The 23,369-nt window shown below is 42.6% G+C and overlaps 1 protein-coding gene across 2 annotated transcripts in view; it reads right to left on the bottom strand.

Annotated features, from left to right (window-relative positions):
* agfg2 (ArfGAP with FG repeats 2) overlaps positions 1–23,369 on the bottom strand; it is an 86,392-nt gene that overhangs the window by 22,394 nt on the left and 40,629 nt on the right. Inside the window, exons 4-9 of one of the 2 annotated variants that reach the window (XM_039746969.1) lie at positions 22,792–22,942; positions 20,886–21,033; positions 19,584–19,694; positions 13,161–13,193; positions 11,895–11,945; positions 9,912–9,984 (exon numbers count right to left, since the gene is read on the bottom strand). In XM_039746969.1, the coding sequence (XP_039602903.1) occupies positions 9,912–9,984; positions 11,895–11,945; positions 13,161–13,193; positions 19,584–19,694; positions 20,886–21,033; positions 22,792–22,942 (567 nt within the window). Of the gene's footprint in view, positions 1–9,911; positions 9,985–11,774; positions 11,946–13,160; positions 13,194–19,583; positions 19,695–20,885; positions 21,034–22,791; positions 22,943–23,369 lie in introns of both variants that reach the window. The other variant, XM_039746968.1, reaches the window with a different exon arrangement.

Here is a 23,369-nt window from a genome sequence, read left to right as displayed (position 1 = left end):
AAATAGCCCTTACACAGCCTGGAGGTGTGTTTGGGCTAACCTGACTTCTGGTCCCAACCCCACTGATAAAGCAAGACATTCCACTAAATAACCCTGATAAGGCACACCTGTGAAGTGAAAACCATTTCAGGTACCTGTTGAAGCTCATCGAGAGAATGCCAAGAGTGTGCAAAGCAGTAATCAGAGCAAAGGGTGGCTATTTTGAAGAAACTAGAATATAAAACATGTTTTCAGTTAGTTCACCTTTTTTTGTTAAGTACATAACTCCACATGTGTTCATTCATAGTTTTGATGCCTTCAGTGAGAATCTACCAATGTAAATGGTCATGAAAATAAAGAAAACACATTGAATGAGAAGGTGTGTCCAAACTTTTGGCCTTTACTGTATATATACAGTATATATATATATACAGTATATATATATATATATATATATATATATATATATATATATACATATACAGTATATATATATATATATATATGGGCGGCGCAGTGGTAGCACTGCTGCCTCGCAGTTAGGAGACCTGGGTTCGCTTCCCGGGTCCTCCGTGCGTGGAGTTTTCATGTTCTCCCTGTGTCTGCATGGGTTTTCTCCAGGCGCTCCGGTTTCCTCCCACAATCCAAAGATTAGGTGGATTGGTGATTCTAAATCGGCCCTAGTGTGTGCTTGGTGTGTGGGTGTGTTTGTGTGTGTCCTGCAGTGGGTTGGCACCCTGCCCAGGATTGGTTCCTGCCTTGTGCCCTGTGTTGGCTGGGATTGGCTCCAGCAGGCCCCTGTGACCCTGTGTTCAGATTCAGCGGGTTGGACAATGGATGGATGGATGGATATATATATATATATATATATATAGATATATATAGATATATATATCTATATATATATATATATAGATATATAGATATATATATATAGATATATATGGAAGTGAAGGTCTTTGATACGATTTTCATATTTGTAGCTGGAGATCCACAAAGGGAGAAAATGAATCACGTATCATAAAGTAGTTTTTATTCCTGAGCTTCCAGCCCTTACCAAATCAATATGCGGACAACAATACAAATTTCGATACTGGATCGGTCGAGCCCTGGGTTAACAACAACCGCCACCAGTACTGTTAGTCAACAGGGTGCTGCTGGAAATTGGGCTACTGTTGGCCGAAGAAGAAGGAGAAGAAGAGGGGGTTGACGTGTCCGGAGGCAAGAGGAGAGGAGGAAAGTAAAGAGAGTGGAACTGAGGGTAGGAACTTTGAATGTTGGCAGTATGACTGTTAAGGGGAGAGAGTTAGCAGATATGATGGAGAGAAGGAAGGCTGATATATTGTGCGTGCAAGAGACTAAATGGAAGGAGAGTAAGGTCAGGTGGATCGGTGGTGGATTCAAATTATTTTATCATGGTGTGGATGGGAGGAGAAATGGCGTAGGGGTTATTCTGAAGGAACAGTATGTCAAGAGTGTTTTGGAGGTGAAAAGAGTGTCAGACAGAGTAATGATTATGAAGCTGGAAATTGGAGGTGTGATGATGAATGTTGTAAGTGCATATGCCCTGCAAGGAGATGAGGAGGTGATGGGTAGTTATGGTGTCAAGGATAGGAATGAAGAAGGTCAGAGGATAGTGGATTTTGCCAAAAGGATGGACATGGCTGTGGTGAATACGTATTTTAAGAAGAGGGAGAAACATAGGGTAATGTACAAGAGTGGAGGAAGATGCACACAGGTAGATTAATCTCCTTCAGATCAACTCTTCTGTATAGGATGTAAAGACTGCAAAGTGGTGGCAGGTGAAAGTGTAGCTAAGCAGCAATGGGTTGGTGGTCTGTAGGATGACACTGGAGATCAAGAAGAGGAAGAGAGTGAGGGCAGAGCTAAGGATCAAATGGTGGAAGTTGAAAAAGTAAGACTGCATGGTTGAGTTTAGAGAGAAAATGAGACAGGCACTGTGTGGCAATGAACAGTTACCAGACAGCTGAGAAACTACAGCAAATGTAGTAAGGGTGACAGCAAGAAGGGTGCTTGGCGTGACATCTGGACAGAGGATTAGGGTGATAGGGTTAGGTTAGGGTGATTAAGGATAAAGCTGGAAATGTACTCACAAGTGAGGAGGGTGTGTTAAGCAGATGGAAAGAATACTCTGAGAGGATGATGAATGAAGAGAACGAGAAAGAGAAGAGGTTGGATGATGTGGAGATAGTGAATCAGGAAGTGCAACAGATTAGCAAGGAGGAAGTAAGGATAGCTATGAAGAGGATGAAGAATGGAAAAGCCGTTGGTCCAGATGACATACCTGTGGAAGCATGGAGGTGTCTAGGAGAGATGGCAGTGGAGTTTTTAACCAGATTGTTTATTGGAATCTTGGAACGTGAGAGGATGCCTGAGAAGTGGAGAAGAAGTGTACTGGTGCCGATATTTAAGAATAAAGGGGATGTGCAGGACTATAATAACTACAGGGGGATAAAATTGATGAGCCACAGCATGAAGTTAAGGGAAAGAGTAGTGAAAGTTAGGTTAAAAAGTGAGGTGATGATTACTGAGCAGCAGTACAGTTTCATGCCAAGAAAGAGCACCACAGATGCAATGTTTGCTCTGAGGATGTTGATGGAGAAGTATAGAGAAGGCCAGAAGGAGTTGCAGTGCATCTTTGTGGACCTGGAGAAAGCATATGACAGGGGGTCTTGAGAGGAGTTTGTGGTATTGTATGAGGAAAACGGGGGTGGCAGAGAAGTACGTAAGAGTTGTACAGGATATGTACAAGGGAAGTGTGATAGTGGTGAGGTCTGCGGTAGGAGTGACGGATGCATTCAAGTTGGATGTGGGATTACATCAGGGATCGGCTCTGAGCCCTTTCTTATTTGCAATAGCAATGGACAGGTTGACAGACAAGATCAGACAGGAGTCCCCTTGGACTATGATGTTTGCTGATGACATTGTGATCTGTAGCGATAGTAGGGAGCACGTTGAGGAGACCCTGGAGAGGTGGAGATATGCTCTAGAGAGGAGAGGAATGAAGGTCAGTAGGAACAAGACAGAATACATGTGTGTAAATGAGAGGGAGGTCAGTGGAATGGTGAGGAAGTAGGGCGTAGAGTTGGCGAAGGTGGATGAGTTTAAATACTTGGGATCAACAGTACAAAGTAATGGGGATTGTGGAAAAGAGGTGAAAAAGAGAGTGCAGGCAGGGTGAAATGGGTGGAGAAGAGTGTCAGGAGTGATTTGTGACAGATGGGTATCTGCAAGAGTGAAAGGGAAGGTCTACAGGACAGTAGTGAGACCAGCTATGTTATATGGGTTGGAGACGGTGGCACTGACCAGAAAGCAGGAGACAGAGCTGGAGGTGGCAGAGTTAAAGATGCTGCATTGGGTGTGACAAGGATGAATAGGATTAGAAATGAGTACATTAGAGGGTCAGCTCAAGTTGGACGGTTGGGAGACAAATTCAGAGAGACGAGATTGCATTGGTTTGGACACGTGCAGAGGATAGATGCTGGGTATATTGAGAGAAGGATGATAAGGATAGAGCTACCAGGCAAGAGAAAAAGAGGAAGGCCTAAGAGAAGGTTTATGGATGTGGTGAGAGAGGACATACAGGTGATGGGTGTAACAGAACAAGATGAAGAGGACAGAAAGATATGGAAGAAGATGATCCGCTGTGGCGACCTCTAACGGGAGCAGCCGAAAGAAGAAGAAGAAGAAACACATACAAACATTAAATTATGAGACCTTCAGTACAGTGTACTGGGAATATCTGGGGATCAGTGGTGGAATGTCCTCAGTTGTCCTCCTCCTCCAACACTGCCTGCTGGTGACCACTTCGGTCCCTATACAACTGGCCTATGGCTGTTGAGAGTACACACAACACCCTCAGAGGACTCTGAGAAATTATTACACTTTACATTTGTTTTCACCTAAATTGCTTGACGTTGTAATTAGTCACTCGAGTTCAGAGACCTAACAAATAATGAGACTTGTGGATCAGCTGGAAGGGGCCTGAGGTACAGCAACACTCATTGAACGCAGCTTTCCTTCTTTGTGGGTGGAAATACACCTCACTCTGACCTGGCGAGACAGCAACAGTGTCTGCTTGCAGGTGGTGGTTCTTGGTGGGTCTATGCCAGGCATGGGCAAGGTTAAACCTTGTGCTGGATTGCTATAACAGCAACAAGTGCACCTTCTAGTGGTGGTCCTCTTTCTAGTTCATCGAGGAATGGTCTGACAGATAGCAACAAGGAGTATGTTCTCTGGTAACCACCATCTTTCTAGTTATCAGTTAGTGGACTGATCCATCATCTAAGCCAGGGGTGTCAAACTCCAGGGGCCTCATGTATAAACGGTGCGTACGCACAGAAATGTTGCGTAAGAACTTTTCCACGTTCAAATCGCGATGTATAAAACCTACGTAAAGCCACGCACTTTTCCACGGTACCTCATGCCTTGTCGTACGTAAGTTCTCCGCTCGGTTTTGCAGACTGGCAGCACCCAGCATCAAAGCAATGCTACTGTTCCTGTGTGGTTACACCTTATTTTCTTGACGCGGCTTTATAAATAAACCGAAACTAACCGCATATTGTTTATTAGTGTAATGCATCTGATTGTAATTAACTTGTAACAATATAATGGTCCAGGGATCAGCCATAGTATTCCAAATACCATAACTGCTTTAGCGTTGTTACTTTCACTTCTTCTTCTTCTTCTTCTTCTTCTGTCAGCTCCTCCCGTTAGGAGTTGCCACAGCGGATCATCTTTTTCCATATTTCTCTCACTGCACCACTCGGAGTATTTATATCACTGTATCTGAGTGTGAATCACAGCAGCAGCTGATCGGAAAGAGAATTATCGGTATACAGCTTCAAGGACACGCTGTCTCAGCCACTGCAAAACATTTTAAAGCCTTTCCTGTACGGACCTCGCGGTTCAGAAACAGTTTCATCCCAAGAACTTTAAATGCACTCAATCAATTGCTCCTTGTAGAACTGTTTGTACTTATAAGTACAATCACCCTACTGTAAACTTGCACTACAGTTATAATATCGCACAACCTGAGCCACTTTATAAAGCGCGTATTTACATATGATGACAATATCATTTTTAAGGTGAAATGCAGCAAAATATGTTTATTAAATTATACAGATAAAACTTTAACTTCATTTAAATAATCTATATTCTTCACTGGGAGTGTGGTTAAGGATAGAATAATTAAACATGTACTACGAAGATATTTCAATGTTCTTTAAACGTTTTGAAGAATCGGCGCTAAGCTTACAGATGGCTTAACTTCTATTACAGAGCTGATTGTATGGCGATCGGTTACTTGGGGAAAGAAAAGCACTGACTGCAGTGACGGCTACGCCAATATATATTGAATATAAAACAGAAAGAGAAAATAACAACACAGCTAAAAACGCAGCGACAAATTTCGCAAAAGTTAAATGCTTGTGTCATGAGCACGAGGCGGCTATGCAGTGTCTGCAACGGACGTGGCCATCCACCGTGCATAAGATACTTTACTGACATTGGCGGCTAAGGAGCCACCGATTCTTCCTCTGCCCAGTGCCACCACAAGCCTAGAGCCGCCCTGAGTACTGCTGCAATAAATTATTTCATCAAGTGAAACACATGTTTAATAACGTGCTTTAACTCCTATCATCATGAAAATGACATCACGTATACATCTCAGTATTTTAGTTATTCAGAGAGCTGTAATATCACGAATGTAATGGACTCTGTGTCCAGTTGGAGGAAGAGAGCCGGTTTAAGAAGCAAGTAGTGATTCACACACATAGAGCACATAGAAGATCAAATACAAAACAAAGCATTTAACGTGCTACTTTAATTACAATGTGATTTGAAAAACTGGTTAATTAAACGATTTTAAGATAAAGTTTATGATGTTCTACTTTAATGACAAAATATACTACGTGATTAAAGTGGAAATGTCGAGATTGAAGTGGACATTTCGTGCTTTTTCCCACCGTGTGCCTTTTTTTTCTCTGTACCCTAATAAGCTTTCATATGACACTCAGACAGTGGGCTTACAACTCGGCTTTCCACGGCGACTTTGATATGTGACTTCTTTTTATTTCCGACACTGTGCGATTTTGTGAATGTGAGCTTTCAAGTTTCTCCAACACGCTATGTCACTCAATCAACTTCCTTTTGTTGATTATACCACGGTTTATTTGAACAAATTGTATGTTTTTACTTTGCCTCCACTTGGTATTCGCTGAAATTCTTATATTTTCCCCGTGCTTTTCCCATTGTCTTTTCACAGAAGGCTGCGCTTAAGGGCGATTTATATTGATTTGCATATTCAAATAGGCGTAATTCTGGGAGGAGTTGGGGCGTTACATAAAGCGCGTGCATGAGCGTTACTTTTCACACTGATCGGGATTTATGTAGCGGAAGAACGTGGAAGTTGGAGTACGTACAGATTCCTGCATCTGGATTTTTCTGTGCGTAAGCACATTTCGGCTTTTGTGCTTACGCCATGTTATAGTGCGAGTTCTACGCATGGCGTTATACATGAGGCCCCTGGCCTGGAGGGCCGCAGTGGCTGCAGGTTTTCATTCTGACCCTTTTCCTAATCATTGACCAGTTTTCACTGCTAATTATGTCCTTTTCCCTTCATTTTAATAGCCCTGTTTTTAAGGATTCAGTCCTCTGAATTGATTTGTTTCTTCATGAAATGGCAGCCAAACAGAAATGAGACATAAAACGAGCCATCAGATGAGCAGCTAAACTGGGATTTCAAACTCCAACCAATCTATTAATGAGAAGCTGATTCTTGCTGTTAATTAAACCCGTTATTTAATTCTGTGGTTTGCTGCTGCTCTCATTCTGCCACAGCAGACATTTCCAAAACTGTTGATTTTCTGTTCGTCAAACTGTTTCAGTGACCTGAGAGATCAACCTTACTGAGACCTTCACTTTTCTTTATTTTCAGATTTTGTATGATGGGCACAGGTGAGCTGGTTATGTGGCGACTCGTTTTGTGTCTCGTTATTGTTTGGCTGCTAATTAAAAAAAAGAGACAACTAAGGGGCCTGAGTCAAGTTAATTAAAACTAAAGAAAAAAAAGTTAATTAGCAGCAAAAACTAGTCACTAATGAAGAAGGTGGTTAGAATGAAAACCTGCAGCCACTGCGGCCCTCCAGGCATGGAGTTCAGCACCCGTGATCTAAGCAATACTCAGAAGCAATGCTCAGAAGATGTTCAAACAGCAATAAAATGATTATGTTGCAAAAACTGTTGAATGAATCAAGGGACGTTATACTCGGATGATATACAGTAATGCACTGGTGAGACCTCATCTGGAGTACTGTGGGCAGGGTCTTTCCTGGCAGCACTGGATACAAGTCCTTCTCAGAGCTCACTCACACTAGGGGCAGTTTGGAATCGCCAATGAACCTAACCTGTGTATCTATGGGGACATGGGAGCATGACTGTTTGAGACAACTACGTACAATTTATGGATTGCTTTGTATGATGAGTGCGGTTTAAAATCAGGAACCTGAATAATTAACATTGTCAGTCACTCGGGCATTAGCATCCATAATCGTTATGTGTGGTGCTATCACCATACTCAGTGATCACAAGGGACACCATTTATCAATAAATCATGTGATCAGTTTGTAATTTATATAGAGCCTTCTGTGATTTGCATTATAAAAAAGGTGTGGCTATACATTTTGGATTGTGAGTAACTCAGCCAATCTGACATAGTGAGATCATCACAAGGGAAGCCATACTGTACTGTGCAATTCTGGCCACCACACTATGAGAACAACACAGTTACACTTGAAGCTGTGCAGAGGAGAGCAACCAGGAGCATCCCAGGACTTAAGGGCATGTCCTACTGTGACAGACTCACAGAAGTAAAGAATAGACTGTGTGGGGACCTAATGCAGGTCTTCAAAGATCTCAAAGGCATTGATAAAGCAGATCTAACTGAATTATTTCAACACAAAAGTGAATCACATACTCAAGAACATCAGTGGAAATAAAGAAGTATATTTAGGAGTGAAGTCAGGAAGCACTTCTTTACGCAAAGAGTTGTGGGAATCCGAAATGACCTATCAGGACATGTGGTGGAAGCAGAAACCATGAAAACCTTCAAGAAGTATTTGGATGAGATATTGGGACAACTTATCTATTAGCTCAACAAACGCCTCTAGTCTGTCAGATTTCAAATGGTCTGCCCTCTAGTGGTGGTCTTCTTTCTAGTTCATCTAGATGTGGGCTAAAGCTTACACTTGACTAAGATACAGTGATATGAGGTGTGCTGCAGTTTTCTTTCTAGCCAGTTATGGGTGTTAACACAGCTTATGCTACTTATAGTATAAGGTGAAGCAACACAATGTGCACCTTCTAGTGGTCATCCTTTTTCTAGGAGCACTCCAAATGAGATGTAATCTTCTTATTAGCCTATTAAAAGCTGGCAATGGATACAACAATAAACAGTGTCCTCTCCAGGGGCAGACTGAGTGAGTGGGACTACAATGTACTCTCATTTGAGATAGCAGAACACAGTTGTGGAAAAACTGCTTGCACCCACCTCTTCAAATCTTCTGTTAATTTCATCCATTTTTAGTTTTTGTTATGAGGTCACTGGAAGCCAAAGAGTGAGGGTTAAGGGTCAGTGAGAAGATGTAAATGGTCTGTGTTAGGGTTCATTGCTAGGGGGTGCATTGCAGTATGGCATGTTTCAGGCCTGGTAGATGGTTCCCAGTCCAGAGGACCCCAGTCTATTTGCCATCTATCTAAACTATGGCTCACATTCTTTGGACACATTGTCAGGAAGGAGCAGTCCTCTAGAAAAGGACATCATGTTCAGTAAAGTAGAATGAAAGGGGAAGAGAGGGAGACCTTGCACAAGGTGGATTGACACAGTAGCCAGAAAAAAATGGCTTTTAAACGTGGAAGAAATGACAAGGACGGCTCAGAATCATACAATGTTTCACTCTGTTGTACACAGGGTCGCCATTGGCCAGAAAGGACTTGATGGCACCTAAAAACAATAAATCTACTGTATAATAAAATGCCATTGTCTGTGTGGCTTTGGTCTGACTGTTCAGTTTCGCTGTATTTGTTCAGTCAAACGCGATTGAGAGAGGAAATGCTGGGCAAGGGATGTTGAGACACCAAGGAGTGGCGTAGGAGGAACACTGAGAGTCACATTCAAACACGGTAAGCACTCACAAGAATATGAATTATGTAATGGGGGCCTATCTACCATTGGTGGAAGTCAAAAAGTGCTCAGGAGGTGAGAAGCAGGCCTCAAAATGATGAAGTCTGAGAATCAGGCATTATGGAAATGTGATTGCGAGAGGAAGTCGGCCAAGGGAGGTTGAGACACGTGAAGATACCAAGGAAATGTGTAGGATGAATGTTGATGGTACACATAAGGTATGAGATATCAAATTTTGTAACATTTCTTCTATTATCTGCCTTTGACTGATAACGTAGCTAGCTGTAATACAATGTGGGAGACTTTATGGAGTCTGTTTCTCATGGGCCCTACTTAACACTGTGAATCTGAGAAGTCAAAAGCTATGGTGACTCGGAGAAGAATAGACAACCCCAGGCCATCAGAAGGGCCTAGCTGTTAAAATGAAAATGAAAGAACCTGGAGCCGCCAGTGGCCACATAATGTTATGGGCTGGTACCGAACCCCTGAAGTCACCTGGCCACATCATGCCAGTACACGCTGAACAGGACAATGACATAAAGAAAGTGAGGTCATCGACAGAAGGAGTTGGTCAGTGTGCCTCACAATGTATAAAGTTTAGCCTTGCAAGGTTGACAGATGCTCCAATTTTTTGACACGATGATCTCCCCTTCCCTGCAGTGACTGAGGGGCCACAGTCTAATATCAATTTGAAATGCCCATAATTCCCTGAAGCTCAATGCCCTCTTACCTGCTAGGGGTAGTGCTGGATGACAATCTGTTGCCAAAGAAACTGCCAAACTCAGAGAGGCCACCAGGGGGTGCTGTGGAGGCAAGAAAGAGTCACTGTGAAATCAAAGTCTAGGTGACATATGCTGCATAATAATAATAATTCTTTACATTCATATAGCATTTTTCTCACTACTCAGAGTGCTCTTCATTGTGAATGGGAAGCCACCTCAGCCACCACTAATGTGCAGCAGCCATTTTTCGCCAGTACACTCACCACACATTAGCTGTTAGAAGGTGAAGTGGTGAGAAAGAGAGATAGCCAATTAGAGACAAGGGAAGATTAGGGGGCCATAATGACTAGGCTGTGGTGGTCAATTTAGTATCAGCATGCACCCTGCTCTTTACGAAGGATGCCCAGGGATCTCTGATGACCAGAGAGAGTCAGGACCTTGGTTTTATGTCTCATCTGAAAGATGATGGGTGCCACCAAGTCACTTAAAAAGAAACTGCTCAGGTAGCATCCAGTGGTGAGGGTACAAAAAATGTAACTGTGTCCATTTCTCCCCCGGTACACCCCAATATTGTTAAAGAACCATCCAGTGCATTTGCCATTTCTCTGGATCTTCTTAATAACAGCTAACAACAAATGAAATGAGACCTGGGGGTGAAGGTGTTTAGAAACTCTGTCTTCCCCTGTTTATGTGTACGCTTTTGGTTTGTAACGTCAGAGTGTGGGCCAGTTTCTTCTTTGCTTGACGTCAGTGTGTGTGCCATTATCTGTTTGGTTTCCATGAGGCATTTTTGTGTAATGGCGGGTGTAGCTAAAGTAGTGGTACCGTTAACATTATTAACGTGACTTTTTACATGTTTACACTGAAATGAATGATTACTTTATCACTATATTGAACAACAGAGGCATCAGAATAAGCTACGGAGGTCACTGCTACATTGAACACTCCAACAACACAGACCCAGCCGCCAATGTCGCCAGTTTTGGACGAGACCCGGTCTGACCTCTAGTTGGTGGGACTACTTCGTGAATGAAGTGTTTTCTGCTGAAGAATACTAATAGAATTTTTGTTTGTCAAGGACATCGCTGTTGTCTTTGATGAGCTGCTTCACTCACACATCGAAGGAATGACAACAGTAATGAGATCGCCTGTCAATGTTGTCAAAAAAGTTGCCTGCACACTGTTTAGCAGACGATGGGAGATTACGCAAGATGGAAAATGCCTTTGGATTGTCAAGACAGATGGTTTCTAAAATAGTAAGGCGAGCGTATGAAGCAACAACAGTCCACATGGGCCCTCTTGACACACATTTTTTTGTATATTTTTCATGTGGATGGAGAATTTAACAATGTGGATGGCATTTTTTTGAAGAATAAAAATATCCCATTTTGAAAAATACCCGGGTATGCGTAAACTAGGCCTAAGTAACATAAAAAATATACATCTTTGGGTGGAGTATCCCTAACAACCACGTTAACAGCTTTATAGCACAGGGCGCAAGATAGGAACAATCTATGCACTGGGTGAAAGTACATCGCAGGATAAACACACACACTCCTCAGGGGCCAATTTAGTGACACCAACCCACCTAACCTGCATGTCTTTTTGTAGAAACCCACACAGAAACGGGGAGAACATGCATACTACATGCAGAGAGGACCAGGGACATGACCCCTAGTCTCCTTACTGCAAGACAGCAGCACCACCACTGCACTACCCACACTGTATTTTTCTAATTTTAGTTTTCAGACTTCCACAGGACCACCCCAGATATCCCTTCTATTACACGATATGTATTATAGAGACCATGGGGGGGGCGACTGCTGCAAGGTGTGCAAAGCAAACATTAAGCCTCACGGGCTGTGGGTTACCCGTGTTAGGTGGAGATGGTGCTGAGAAGATGCTGTCCAGCTCAGTTAGTGCAGCATACTTGTCACCAGAGGTGGGTTGTATGGAAGTAGACCTCCCAAAGTCCACACTGCTAGACTTACGGAAACTGCCAGGACCGGAAGAGGAGGAGGACGAGGAGGAGACATTACCACCTGAGGAAATAAAAGAGAGAGCAATAAAGTCACATTAGGAAAATCAAGCAACATCCTTGTTCTCAACCAGGTTGGCAAAATAAAGCTAACCTTAAGCAAAAGTACACTGAAACGAATCATCTCATCAGGCCTATGGCCTCATATGACAATCCTCAGCACACTCAGCAGCACAAAGAGAATACCTCAGTGGTGGATGGAGGCGGATGGCTGGGTCCATCTGGTACGAAGATAAAGATGCCTGTCGTGTGACGAAAAGGGCGATAAAGTGAGTGATGGCTTCAAAGTCAGGCAGAAGGAGATCAGCTGGGATCATGCATTGAGTTGAGTGCAATGAGAATCAGATGAGCAACTTGGGACCTTGTTTCTCATTGCACCTCCAATGCATGGTCCTAGTTGATCTCCTTCTAACCAACTTTGAAGCCATCACTCCCTTATCTATGGGCATTTGGACTAAGACAAGCCATGGTGTGTTTATTCATTAGATGTTAAAGCTGCTTTATCCATTTCAGGGTCATGTGGGGCTGAAGCCCATCCTGGCAACACTGGCCACAAGTCAGGAATAAGCTTGAGGACAACTCAATGGGAATGGCAAAGTCCAGACTTGAACCCACTCTGGAGAGACTTGAAAACATCTGTCCACTGGTGGTCTCCATCCAACCTGAGAGGATCTGCAGAGAAGAATGGCAGAAAATCCACCAATCCAGGTATGCAAAGAAAACTCCAGGCTGGAACTGTTGCCAACTGGGCTTCAACAAAATACTGAGTAAAGGGTCTGAATATATGTGGCAATGGGACAGTTCACTTTTTGATTTTTATAAAGTTTTCATAAATTTCTAAAAATGAGAGAATGGGGTGTTGTGTGTTGCTTGATGAGGGAAAAAATTAATTGAAATGACTTTAGCACAAAGCTGCAACATAACAAAATGTGTAAAATGTGAATGATCTGAATACTGTATGCATATATATCTATTTATATATTCATACATGCGGTATACTGTATATATGTGTAGTGTATATATATATATATATATATATATATATACATATATACTTTATTTATATATATATTCTTTGAAGTGTCCCTCACCCCCAGTTACTTTCACCTTCCTCACATTTTAATTCTGCCCACTCGGTCCTGATCAATACACAGACATCAACACCAAACAAAAAGCAGAGGAATCTTTTAAGTGTTACCAGAAAGGTCACAATACTCACCAAATGGGAACGCGCTTCTGAATGTCCCGCTGGCTGAGAAATGTGAAGAGCCATCAAAAAAAAAAAAAGAGAAACAACAAACATGAAGTGAGACTGAAGCAGCTGAGTGCTGGCGTTAATCTTACTGAGGAGACAGAAATGGTTAAAACTGAAGGGATGTGCCCACCAGAAACAGACAATAGAAGTCCTAGTATTATATATACAGTAGAAGCGCAATGAACAGAAGTATTACCACACCATGGAAAAGAACAAAGAACTGCGCAGCAAGTATCATTTCATATAGTTCCTTTTGGTTGAGTATTAGCTTGACTCACATCTTTGAAATGTCACCAAGTGTAAATAGCTAAATAGTGGGATGACAAATAGTCAGGCTACACTTTCAGATCCCTCCATGGACAAAATTGTGCATCCTGAATCCAACATAAATGGATTTTACTGTCATAAATGGTGGAGCATGGTTTTGGTGTCCACTGTGAAAGCTACTCTATAAAATGAACATCACTTGTTGGTTTAATTATGGTGCTCCTACTAGAAAAGTTTTTTTTTTCTTTCTGTGATTAGTCTATAACATTATTATTTCTACTGAGCACCAAATAATACAGCACTCTCAAACCCACTTAATGCCATTCAGGGACACATGAGCCTATTCTAGAAGTACCACAGTGTCCACGCTCATACACACCCTTGGAATACAGAACTGACCTAACTTACATGTTTTTGGGGAGTGGGAGGAAAACTGGAACATCCGAGGGAAGTATGGAGAGAGCACACAAACATCACACAGTGACCAGGCATCAACCAGGATGCTGGAGATATCAAGAGAGGGCCAAAAAAATGTATACACACTTTAAAAATTATCTGTGGACTTTTCCAAAGTTGAATCGAATTATTGCAACTATGACATCTCAGAAGATATTGTTACTTGCATGAATGAATAGCATCACCACTTAGCAGGTAGGACCTTCAAACTAGATGGTAGGGGTACATTTATCATTCAAATAGCGCAAGACCAATGGAGACAAAGAGACATGAGCCACCAATCTAAAAATGCGCCTGACAACTGCACGTATTTGTGATAAGTTTGAAACCCATGCTACCGTGTGTGATGTGCACAAGGGAAGATCCGAGCGGCCTCGTACAGCAACAAGCCCTGCTTCCTCGGCTATAGTGTTGAGCACCTGTTATAAATGTAGAAGTCAAAAGTGACTTAAATTAATTCCTTGATATCTGTATAAATTTAATATCACAACTTTAAGTTAACTTTCTCAAGTTAAATAAAGAGAAAACTGAAATCTTAGTGATTGACAATAATGGATACAATGAGGTTATTAGAAATAAACTGGATACATTAGAATTAAAAGTCAAGACGGAGGTAAAAAGCTTAGGGATAACTGTTGACTGTAATCTGAATTTTAAATCGCATATTCATCAGATCACTAGGACAGCATTTTTTCACTTAAGAAACATAGCAAAAGTTAGACCTCTTGTATCATTGAAAGATGCTGAGAAATTAGTTCACGCATTTGTTTTCAGTCGACTAGATTACTGTAACGCACTCCTCTCAGGACTACCCAAAAAAGACATAAATCCTTTGCAACTAGTGCAGAATGCAGCTGCTAGAATCCTAACTGGGAAAAGAAAATCCAAACACATCTCTCCAGTTTTGATGTCACTACACTGGTTACCTGTGTCATTCAGGATTGACTTTAAAATACTACTTATGGTTTATAAAGCCTTAAATAATCTTCCCCATCTTATATATCGGAATGTCTGACACGTTATATTCCAAATCGTAACCTTAGATCTTCAAATGAGTGTCTCCTTAGAATTCCAAGAACAAAACTTAAAAGAAGTGGTGAGGCGGCCTTCTGCTGCTATGCACCTAAAATCTGGAATAGCCTTCCAATAGGAATTCGCCAGGCAAATACAGTGGAGCACTTTAAAACACTGCTGAAAACACATTACTTTAACATGGCCTTCTCATAACTTCACTGTAACTTAATCCTGATACTCTGTATGTTCAGTTCATCATAATAACTATTCATGGTGACTCTAAAATCCGTACTGACCCCAACTCTCTCTTCTGTTCCTTTTTCCGGTTTCTTTGTGGTGGTGGCCACCACCACCTACTCAAAGCTTCATGATGCTCCAACAATGATGGATGGATTAAAAGGCAGAACTCTACGTGGCCATCATCATCAAGTCCTTCCATGAGAACCCTAAATCCAAAGAGGACTGTTTCATTTATGTTAGGTAGATTGCCCAGACTGGGCCGTCTCAAGGTCTGGAATCCCTGCAGATTTTATTTTTTTCTCCAGCTGTCTGGAGTTTTTTTTTCTTTTTTCTGTCCACCCTGGCCATCGGACCTTACTTATTCTATGTTAATTAATGTTGGCTAATTTTATTTTCTTACTGTGTCTTTTATTTTTCCATTCTTCATTATGCAAAGCACTTTGAGCTACTTTTTGTATGAAAATGTGCTATATAAATAAATGTTGTTGTTGTTGTTAATACAGTTTGTACTTTTGTTGAAGTGTCTATGCATTTTTTGACCCCCTCTGTATTTATATATATATACTGTATATATATATGTGTGTGATACAGTATCTTCTAAACAATACAAAGAGTATAAAACACATGTTTCGCTCTTATTGAGACTCATCAGGTGTTCGCAACTTTTGCATCCCCTCGCAGGGATCAACCCTCGGGCATTGCTTCAGATACTGCGCTACAGTGGCTGGTTCACTTATTTGGCATGGTGAAGACTGGAGTATTACATTCTTTTTTAAGTGTGAAACACAATCTGATTGTTAGGTGTTTGTATTATTTGGCAGATACTGTATCACTCATCAATGAGCTGCTTCTCACAACTAAGAAGACGTGGCAGATGTTTGCCAAGTGGCTGACCAACCACAAGTGTTACCTGGTAGGTGACCACCTAATAATCAGATTGTGATTCAGACTTTAAAAAGAATATATATATATATATATATATATATATATATATATATATATATATATATATATATATACTGTATACATAGTGCTGCGGTGGGCTGGCGCCCTGCCCAGGGTATGTTTTCTGCCTTGCATCCTGTGTTGGCTGGGATTGGCTCCAGCAGACCCCTGTGACCCTGTAGTTAGGATATAGTGGGTTGGATAATGGATGGATGTATATATAGTGCTGCGGTGGGCTGGCGCACTGCCTGGGGTTTGTTTCCTGCCTTGCACTCTGTGTTGGCTGGGATTGGCTCCAGCAGGCCCTCATGACCCTGTAGTTAGGATATAGCAAGTTAGATAATGGATGGATGGATGTATATATAGTGAGAGTATAGTGCATAGTGAGTATGGCTGGACGACAGCAGGACCTTTGAACAAGATGGAAGGTGCCAGGAGATGAACAAGCAGAAGCTGGAAGCCAGAAGCAGTTCCATCCCCCATACATTAGGTGGCAATGGTCCACTGGAGGGATCCCAGCTTGGACACCCTCAGGGGTTCATGTGAATCAGAGTCTAGAAGTGCAACCTTACCGGGGTCTCTGGGTGCCACAACAAGATGCTGTTGGGGGAGGACTACTCTCGTTCTCAAACAACCCAGAAGTCCCCCCTGCAAGCCATGCTGGGTCACTGGGAGCTGTTTAAGATCTAGTATAAAAGAAGCCCACTACCTTACCTTGGGGAGTCAGAGCAAGGAGGCAGCAGGCAACACTCAAATTGGAGGAGGAAGCAGAGGAGAGAGCTTCATTATTTGTATGGTTACTGTATGTTCTTCATTATAAAAAGGGCTTGGTGGATTAAAAAAATCCATTATGTTAACTGTGAGGTATTATTGGGTCTGGGGTTTGGGGTTCTGTGACATCCTCTACTGATTACTATATATATATATATATATATATATATATATATATATATATATATATATATATATATATATATATATATATATATATATAGTAAGTGCCAAGAAGAAAGGACAGCATCCTGGCCAGGAAAAAGGAAGAATACCCAGCCGGGAGGCTATAATGGAAGGAGCAAGTGAATGAGCCCACCGGAAGAAGCTCATTTCACCATACAACAGGTGGCAGTGTTCCTCAAGGCTGGACCGCTTTAGGACACCTGCAGGGTGGCATGGAAGTTGGAGGCTGGAGATGTAGCCCTGTTGGGGAGGGTGGTCTTTTCGGACCACCAGAGGACGCTCCCAGGGGAGGACTTCCTTGGTTCATGTCCAGTCTGGAAGTGTTTCACAGGACTTTGACTGCCAAAGGCCATGTCAACTGTAAAAGAGATCACACTGCCTCACTTGGATCAAATCAGAGTTGGGAGACAGTGGGCAACACTCAGTTAGAGACCGGGAGGAGGAAGAATTTGTTTTGAATAGTGTATTCTTTATTGATCTTTGCACAGGTGATTACTGGGTAAAGAAATATATTTTACTATATTATTATTTATTATTTTAATTTGGGCATTACTGTGTCTGGGGTTTGGGGCTCATGTGCACCCCCTGGTGGTTACAGAATATTTATAGTGTATGCCATGCCATTCAAACAATGACTGGTTGGTATTACATGTGCCATGAAGACCAGACGTCAGCACCATTACACCACCAGCAGCCTGAAAAGTTGACACAAAGTAGGTTAGGTCCATGGATTCATGGTGTTAGTGCCAAATTGTGATTTTGCCATCTGTGTGTCTCAGCAGAAATTGACCTTCATCAGACCAGTCAACATTTTTCCAGTCTGTCAGTTTTGGTGAGCCTGTACTCACTGCAGGCTCTGTGGAACCCAAAGTGGTCTTCTGCTGTTGTAGCCCCTCCACCTCAAATTATACATTCTGAGAGGCTTTTCTGCTTACAACAGTTGCACAGAGTGGTTATCTGAGTTACGGGAGCCTTTCTGCCAGCTCCAACCAGTCTGGCCATTCTCCTCTGCCCTGTCTAGTCAATAAGGTGTGTTCGTACACCTGCCACTCACTAGATATTTTTTTGTTTTTTGCACTCTAGAGACCGTCATGCATGAAAATCCCGAAATACTCAAAGCAGCCCATCTTGCACCAACAATCATGCCACATTCAACCTCACTGAGATCCCATGTTTTTCCCATTCTGGTGTTTGATGTGAACATCAACTGAAGCTCCTGACCTGTATCTGAAGGATTTGAGGTAACAGTGTTTAAGGCTGTTTAAGAACAGCTTCATTGTCCCACACTTAGTGGTCGTCTCTGTAGGCTTTCCTCCCACATAACAAAGGTAAGATGTGTGAAGGGGGTCTCTGTGATGGACTAGTCCCCTGTCCTGGGTTACTTATGTCCTGCCTTGTGCTTGAGTGCTGCCAGGGCAGGCTCTGGGTTCTCAACGAGATTAATTGAGTCTGAGAATGTAGTTATGTATTATCATTATAATATACTATTTAAATGTACAGTATATTGAACATAATATATATAAATATTCCTGAGCTCTTCAACAGGCTCTGAGGTCCACGGTGTTCAGGATCACATTTCATTGGCAGCTCTTCCTTTTAGCCAATTCTAAATACTTCTTTTTTATTTGTTTGTTCCAACAGTTACAGCTCTTGCCAGCATATTTTGGACTTCATTTCCAAAAACTCTTGTCAACAGGATAATAACTGGCGGCATGCTTCTTCAGTGGCTGAGAATCTTTCCATTGTTTTTGCCAACTCTTTTATATTTTGCCCCTTTCACACTAAGCAGGTGATACCCCTAAGGTACTTTTATAATGCAATCCAACATTTCTAAATTAAAACTGGAGCACTGACGACTCAGAATCAAACAATTAGTCTGTAGTAGGGTGGTGCTGAACTGACATCCTTTAACCACTAAGCCACACTCCGTTGAGGCTTATTGGCAGACAGCCTGCAGGTGACTCACAGTGGCCGGGATGAGGAGCCCCGAGAACAAGTGGAGCTTGCGCGAACAATGGAATTGTCCTGTCACTGGCACTAATGCCACTAAGCTTGCTCTGTGTGGGATCTGTGTCACTAAATGGCCACCCAGTGGCTAAAAACTTGCAGCCCTGTGCTGTTTGCATACACTTTGCATACTGGTGCTCTAAATTTAAGATTATAATGCCTGTAGATTACTGCTCAGACACTATATGCAATAAAGACAGATAATGTTGAAGGTGGATTAGCAGAATATGCACTTTTCCCCAGCAGGAGGCGCCTTTCACAAGAGGCAAATTTTGTGCTTATTTTTTGGGGAACAGTTGGGCATCCCCTAGTGTGGCATTCACATATTTACATCTTATACTGCATAAAAGCAAGACACTTGGAGGACAGTTATGACCACAATGAGCATTGGTGAAAGGGGCTGGAGTGTGCTTTACAGTCTGGCGCCTTACCCACCAGGCCATGCTGCCTACTACAGGACATCTAAGGTTTAAACTGCAGCTAGTCCTATTGTTGGCTTACCTGTGGGTCTTGGCAGAGCTGGAAAGGCAGTACCACCTGATGAGGAAAGCACACCTGAAGAGGTTAATTCCTGGTTGTGGGCATCAAAACCTGGGAATGTGGGGCTACGACCTGCAACACAGCAAGAGACAAAAGAGAAAAATCAGGAAAAGGAGTCATTTCTGTTACACATTCATAAATTGCTTCTCCTTAAAGAACATTAAGTTGCTGTTAGGGCGGCACGGTGGCGCAGTGGTAGCGCTGCTGCCTCGCAGTTAGGGGACCCGGGTTCGCTTCCCAGGTCCTCCCTGCGTGGAGTTTGCATGTTCTCCCCGTGTCTGCGTGGGTTTCCTCCGGGCACTCCGGTTTCCTCCCACAATCCAAAGACATGCAGGTTAGGTGGATTGGCGATTCTAAAATTGGCCCTATTGTGTGCTTGGTGTGTTTGTGTGTGTCCTGCGGTGGGTTGGCACCCTGCCCAGGATTGGTTCCTGCCTTGTGCCCTGTGTTGGCTGGGATTGGCTCCAGCAGACCCCCGTGACCCTGTTTCGGATTCAGCGGGTTGGAAAATGGATGGATGGATGGAAGTTGCTGTTATTTGTATTTCTACAGGCTTCCACGCACAATGACGAGGAGTCTATCTCTCCATCTCCCAAACCTGTTTTATCTAAAGGAGGGGCATGGGGAAGCTGGAGCCGATCCTAGAATGCATCGGGCGCAAGGCAGGAATAGACAGAGCACCAGTCCACCACAGGAAAATGAAGAAGAGAACCAGACAGACCCCTTTTTAAAGCACAAACAATGAGCCACTGTTGACATGGACAGCATAGGAGGGGTGGGGGTTGTGAGTTTACTGTAACCTCCAAAATGCTTTAAATTAGTGGCTGCAAATATTTTATACAAATATTAAAAAAGCAGAGTTTGGGTCATCTCCTGGTCCACATCTCTGCTACAAGCAACAGCAAGTTAGTTGGAATAACTGTATCGTTGTCAGGTCTTTAGGGGGCTCTCAGCACATCAAGGGGGGGTGGAGAAGGCTTCATCCTTCACTGTAAGTCTGCTGATCTGTAAATATGAGTCTTGGTCCTGGAGGTGGTCATGACTGTGGTTTTCTTAGACGCTTGGGGGGTCAGCAATGCTACGTGGATCTGTTTCCTTTCATTAATATAAAGGAGCATCATGTCCATTTTGTTCAGCCTTGTTTGTAAGGAGTGTAATAGCATTAGAAATGAATGCCAGGAATGAGAACAGTTAGCCACCGTAACCCCACCCCAGAGCCCCACTGCCAGCACCATCGCCCCTCCAAGCCAGCTTGATGCCCACCTGTACTTGACCTCCGCTGGCCTGTAGCTGTTAGCTGAGTACCATAGCTGAATGGGCGATGAGGAAGAGCGGTAAAGGCGTCCGTCCTCAGGTCAGTCAAGGAGCCAGGGGGCGCTCTGTGCAGCTGAGTTTGGTTCAGAGAGACAGACTGAGAGACAAAAGAGAACAAAGAGTGGGTGGGGTGGGAGACTCAGTCCTCTCCACTTTCATCAAGAATGTTCACATGTCATTAATACTGGCGACGTTACCTGAACAGTCCTTAAAAACGTCACTTATGTTTCTGTCCACCCTTACTCATGTCATTTTATTTTTGGGGAATTTGTGTACTTATTTCTTATTACTAATGAAAGATTTTATATGGTTGTTGCCATTTTGTGATTCATGGCCACAGCCATGAGGCTTGCAGTTGCTCTGCTCGTTGCCAGGTCACACATCATGGTTATGTCATTGTGCCATTTTCCTTTTTATGTCAGTGGCACCCAGCAGTGTGTTATCCACGTATCGGCTTCTCTTTAGAAAGAGAAAGTTTGCAATGCAAATTAAGCCGATGCTACATTCTCTGACTTCTAGATGTAGGCTATATCAGACTTGTTGACTGCTTCACCAGACAATGTTAATTTACACAACTGAAAAAGTGCTGGGCACAGTGGCGTCACTAGGGGTTCTGTCACTTTGTGTGGTAACCAAGGCCCAATTAAGACCCCCACAGGCCCCTGGGTGACTTGATAAATTGAACTCCTTAATAGAGAGTTGATCATATCTTAAAAATGTAGCACAGCCCCATCCGGCCATTTAATGCAGCACGGTAATTTCCACTATCAATGGTGCGTGGACACTCAACTGTTTCATTGACATGGGGGAAGGCCCCCTTGCTGAATTCAGCCCAAATACACTTGATCGTTTCATCAAACCCATGGTAATTTTATCAGCCCAAGATACTGCACAAACATTTTATAGACAGACGTCTGGGTGTCACCCATTCTAATGATGTCATCCGGTGCATTCCACACCACCCCTGTGCGCTAACCATTCAGCACTGGTGTGCTCTCCCCCTTTATTTAATAGCTAATTTGTGTGTTGCCTGACAGAAAAGTTGTTGGAAAAACAGTTAACAAGTACAAGACATTCATCCACAATCCTGGCTTTTTTATTTTTCCATTTGTTGTGAGACTAAAAAAACATGAGACATTAGACAGAAGAGCTGCACTTCTGTTTAGGAGGTCCAAAACAGCCATGTTCCTTATTCCCCATTGCTGCATTAAATGCATTGTACTTCTGAATGAGGAGTCACTGGTTGTCACCTCTCATGCACTCACAGCCCTTCCGTATGATGAGTGACAAAACAGTAAAAAAAAAAACAATGCTGATACTTGTCCTCAGTGCATTGTTGATATAAGCCCTGTTTCATTCCAACAGGTGGTACATTACAACTGCTTTATAGATCTCTTCCCTATAAAAGGTGTAAACAAATTAAAAAATAAAAAATATGATATTTAAATTATATTTATCCACCGTGCATTGTTGATATATGCCCAAAAAATAAAATCTCAGCTCACGGCACAGAGAGCTATAAAGCAGTTTTGTGTCTCACTACGTATTTGTGGCTGATGACCACCTGGCTTCTTTGCATTGACAATCTGTGTGTAAGAAGTCGCTGAACTGAATGCCAGGCAGATAGAATTGCGCACACGGCCTTTCCTCCCCATTGCCCTCACCCACCAACATTGGAGGCCATCCAGGACTCAAGATGTTCCCTCTGCACCCTTGTGTTAAAACTATCTTAAAGCACTTCACAGCTCCTCTTTTCTTTCCTGATTCAGCACTTCACTTCACCTTGAAAACTGGACACGTCACTCATGTGGAGGTGCAGAAGCAGAAAGTGACCACAGAGGAGTCTATTCATTACCTGGGACAGAGTGGGCCTGCTGATCGACAGGAGCGGGGTGGGCGCTTCTTTCGGAGATGGCACTTTCTTGCCATTCGGGGCCGAACTCCATGACCCACTGGGCTCCACTGTGGTTCTAATGCCAGTCCTGGCCCTGTCTGGTGACACTGCCCTGCAAGAGGAACACGGGGACTGCTTTACAAAGGTCACTTTTGATATCTGAGGCAAACACAAACAAACTCAAGGACTTCATTTAATTGTTCCATTTATGCAAAAGTATATAGTGCACTTTACAATGATACCGCATAAAACCCAAAATACAATACAAATAATTTAAAATTTAAAAATAAACATTAAAAACATGGAAACATGGAAATAGCTGAAAACAACTTTACATGTAAGAATTGAATTATAAGGAAAGATTAAAAGAGCTGAGCCTTTACAGTTTAAGCAAAAGATTAAGAGGTGACATGACTGAAGTGTTTAAAACTATGAAGGGAATCAGTCCTGTGTATTGAGACTGTGACTTTAAAATGAGTTCATCGAGAACACGGGGACACAGTTGGACACTTGTTAAAGGTAACTTTCACACAAACATT

This window comes from Polypterus senegalus, chromosome 3 (assembly GCF_016835505.1).
Source record: "Polypterus senegalus isolate Bchr_013 chromosome 3, ASM1683550v1, whole genome shotgun sequence".
Classification (NCBI taxonomy): Eukaryota; Metazoa; Chordata; class Cladistia; order Polypteriformes; family Polypteridae; genus Polypterus; species Polypterus senegalus.
Note: the sequence above shows the minus strand (reverse complement) of the source record. Positions and strands in the feature narration are given on the sequence as shown.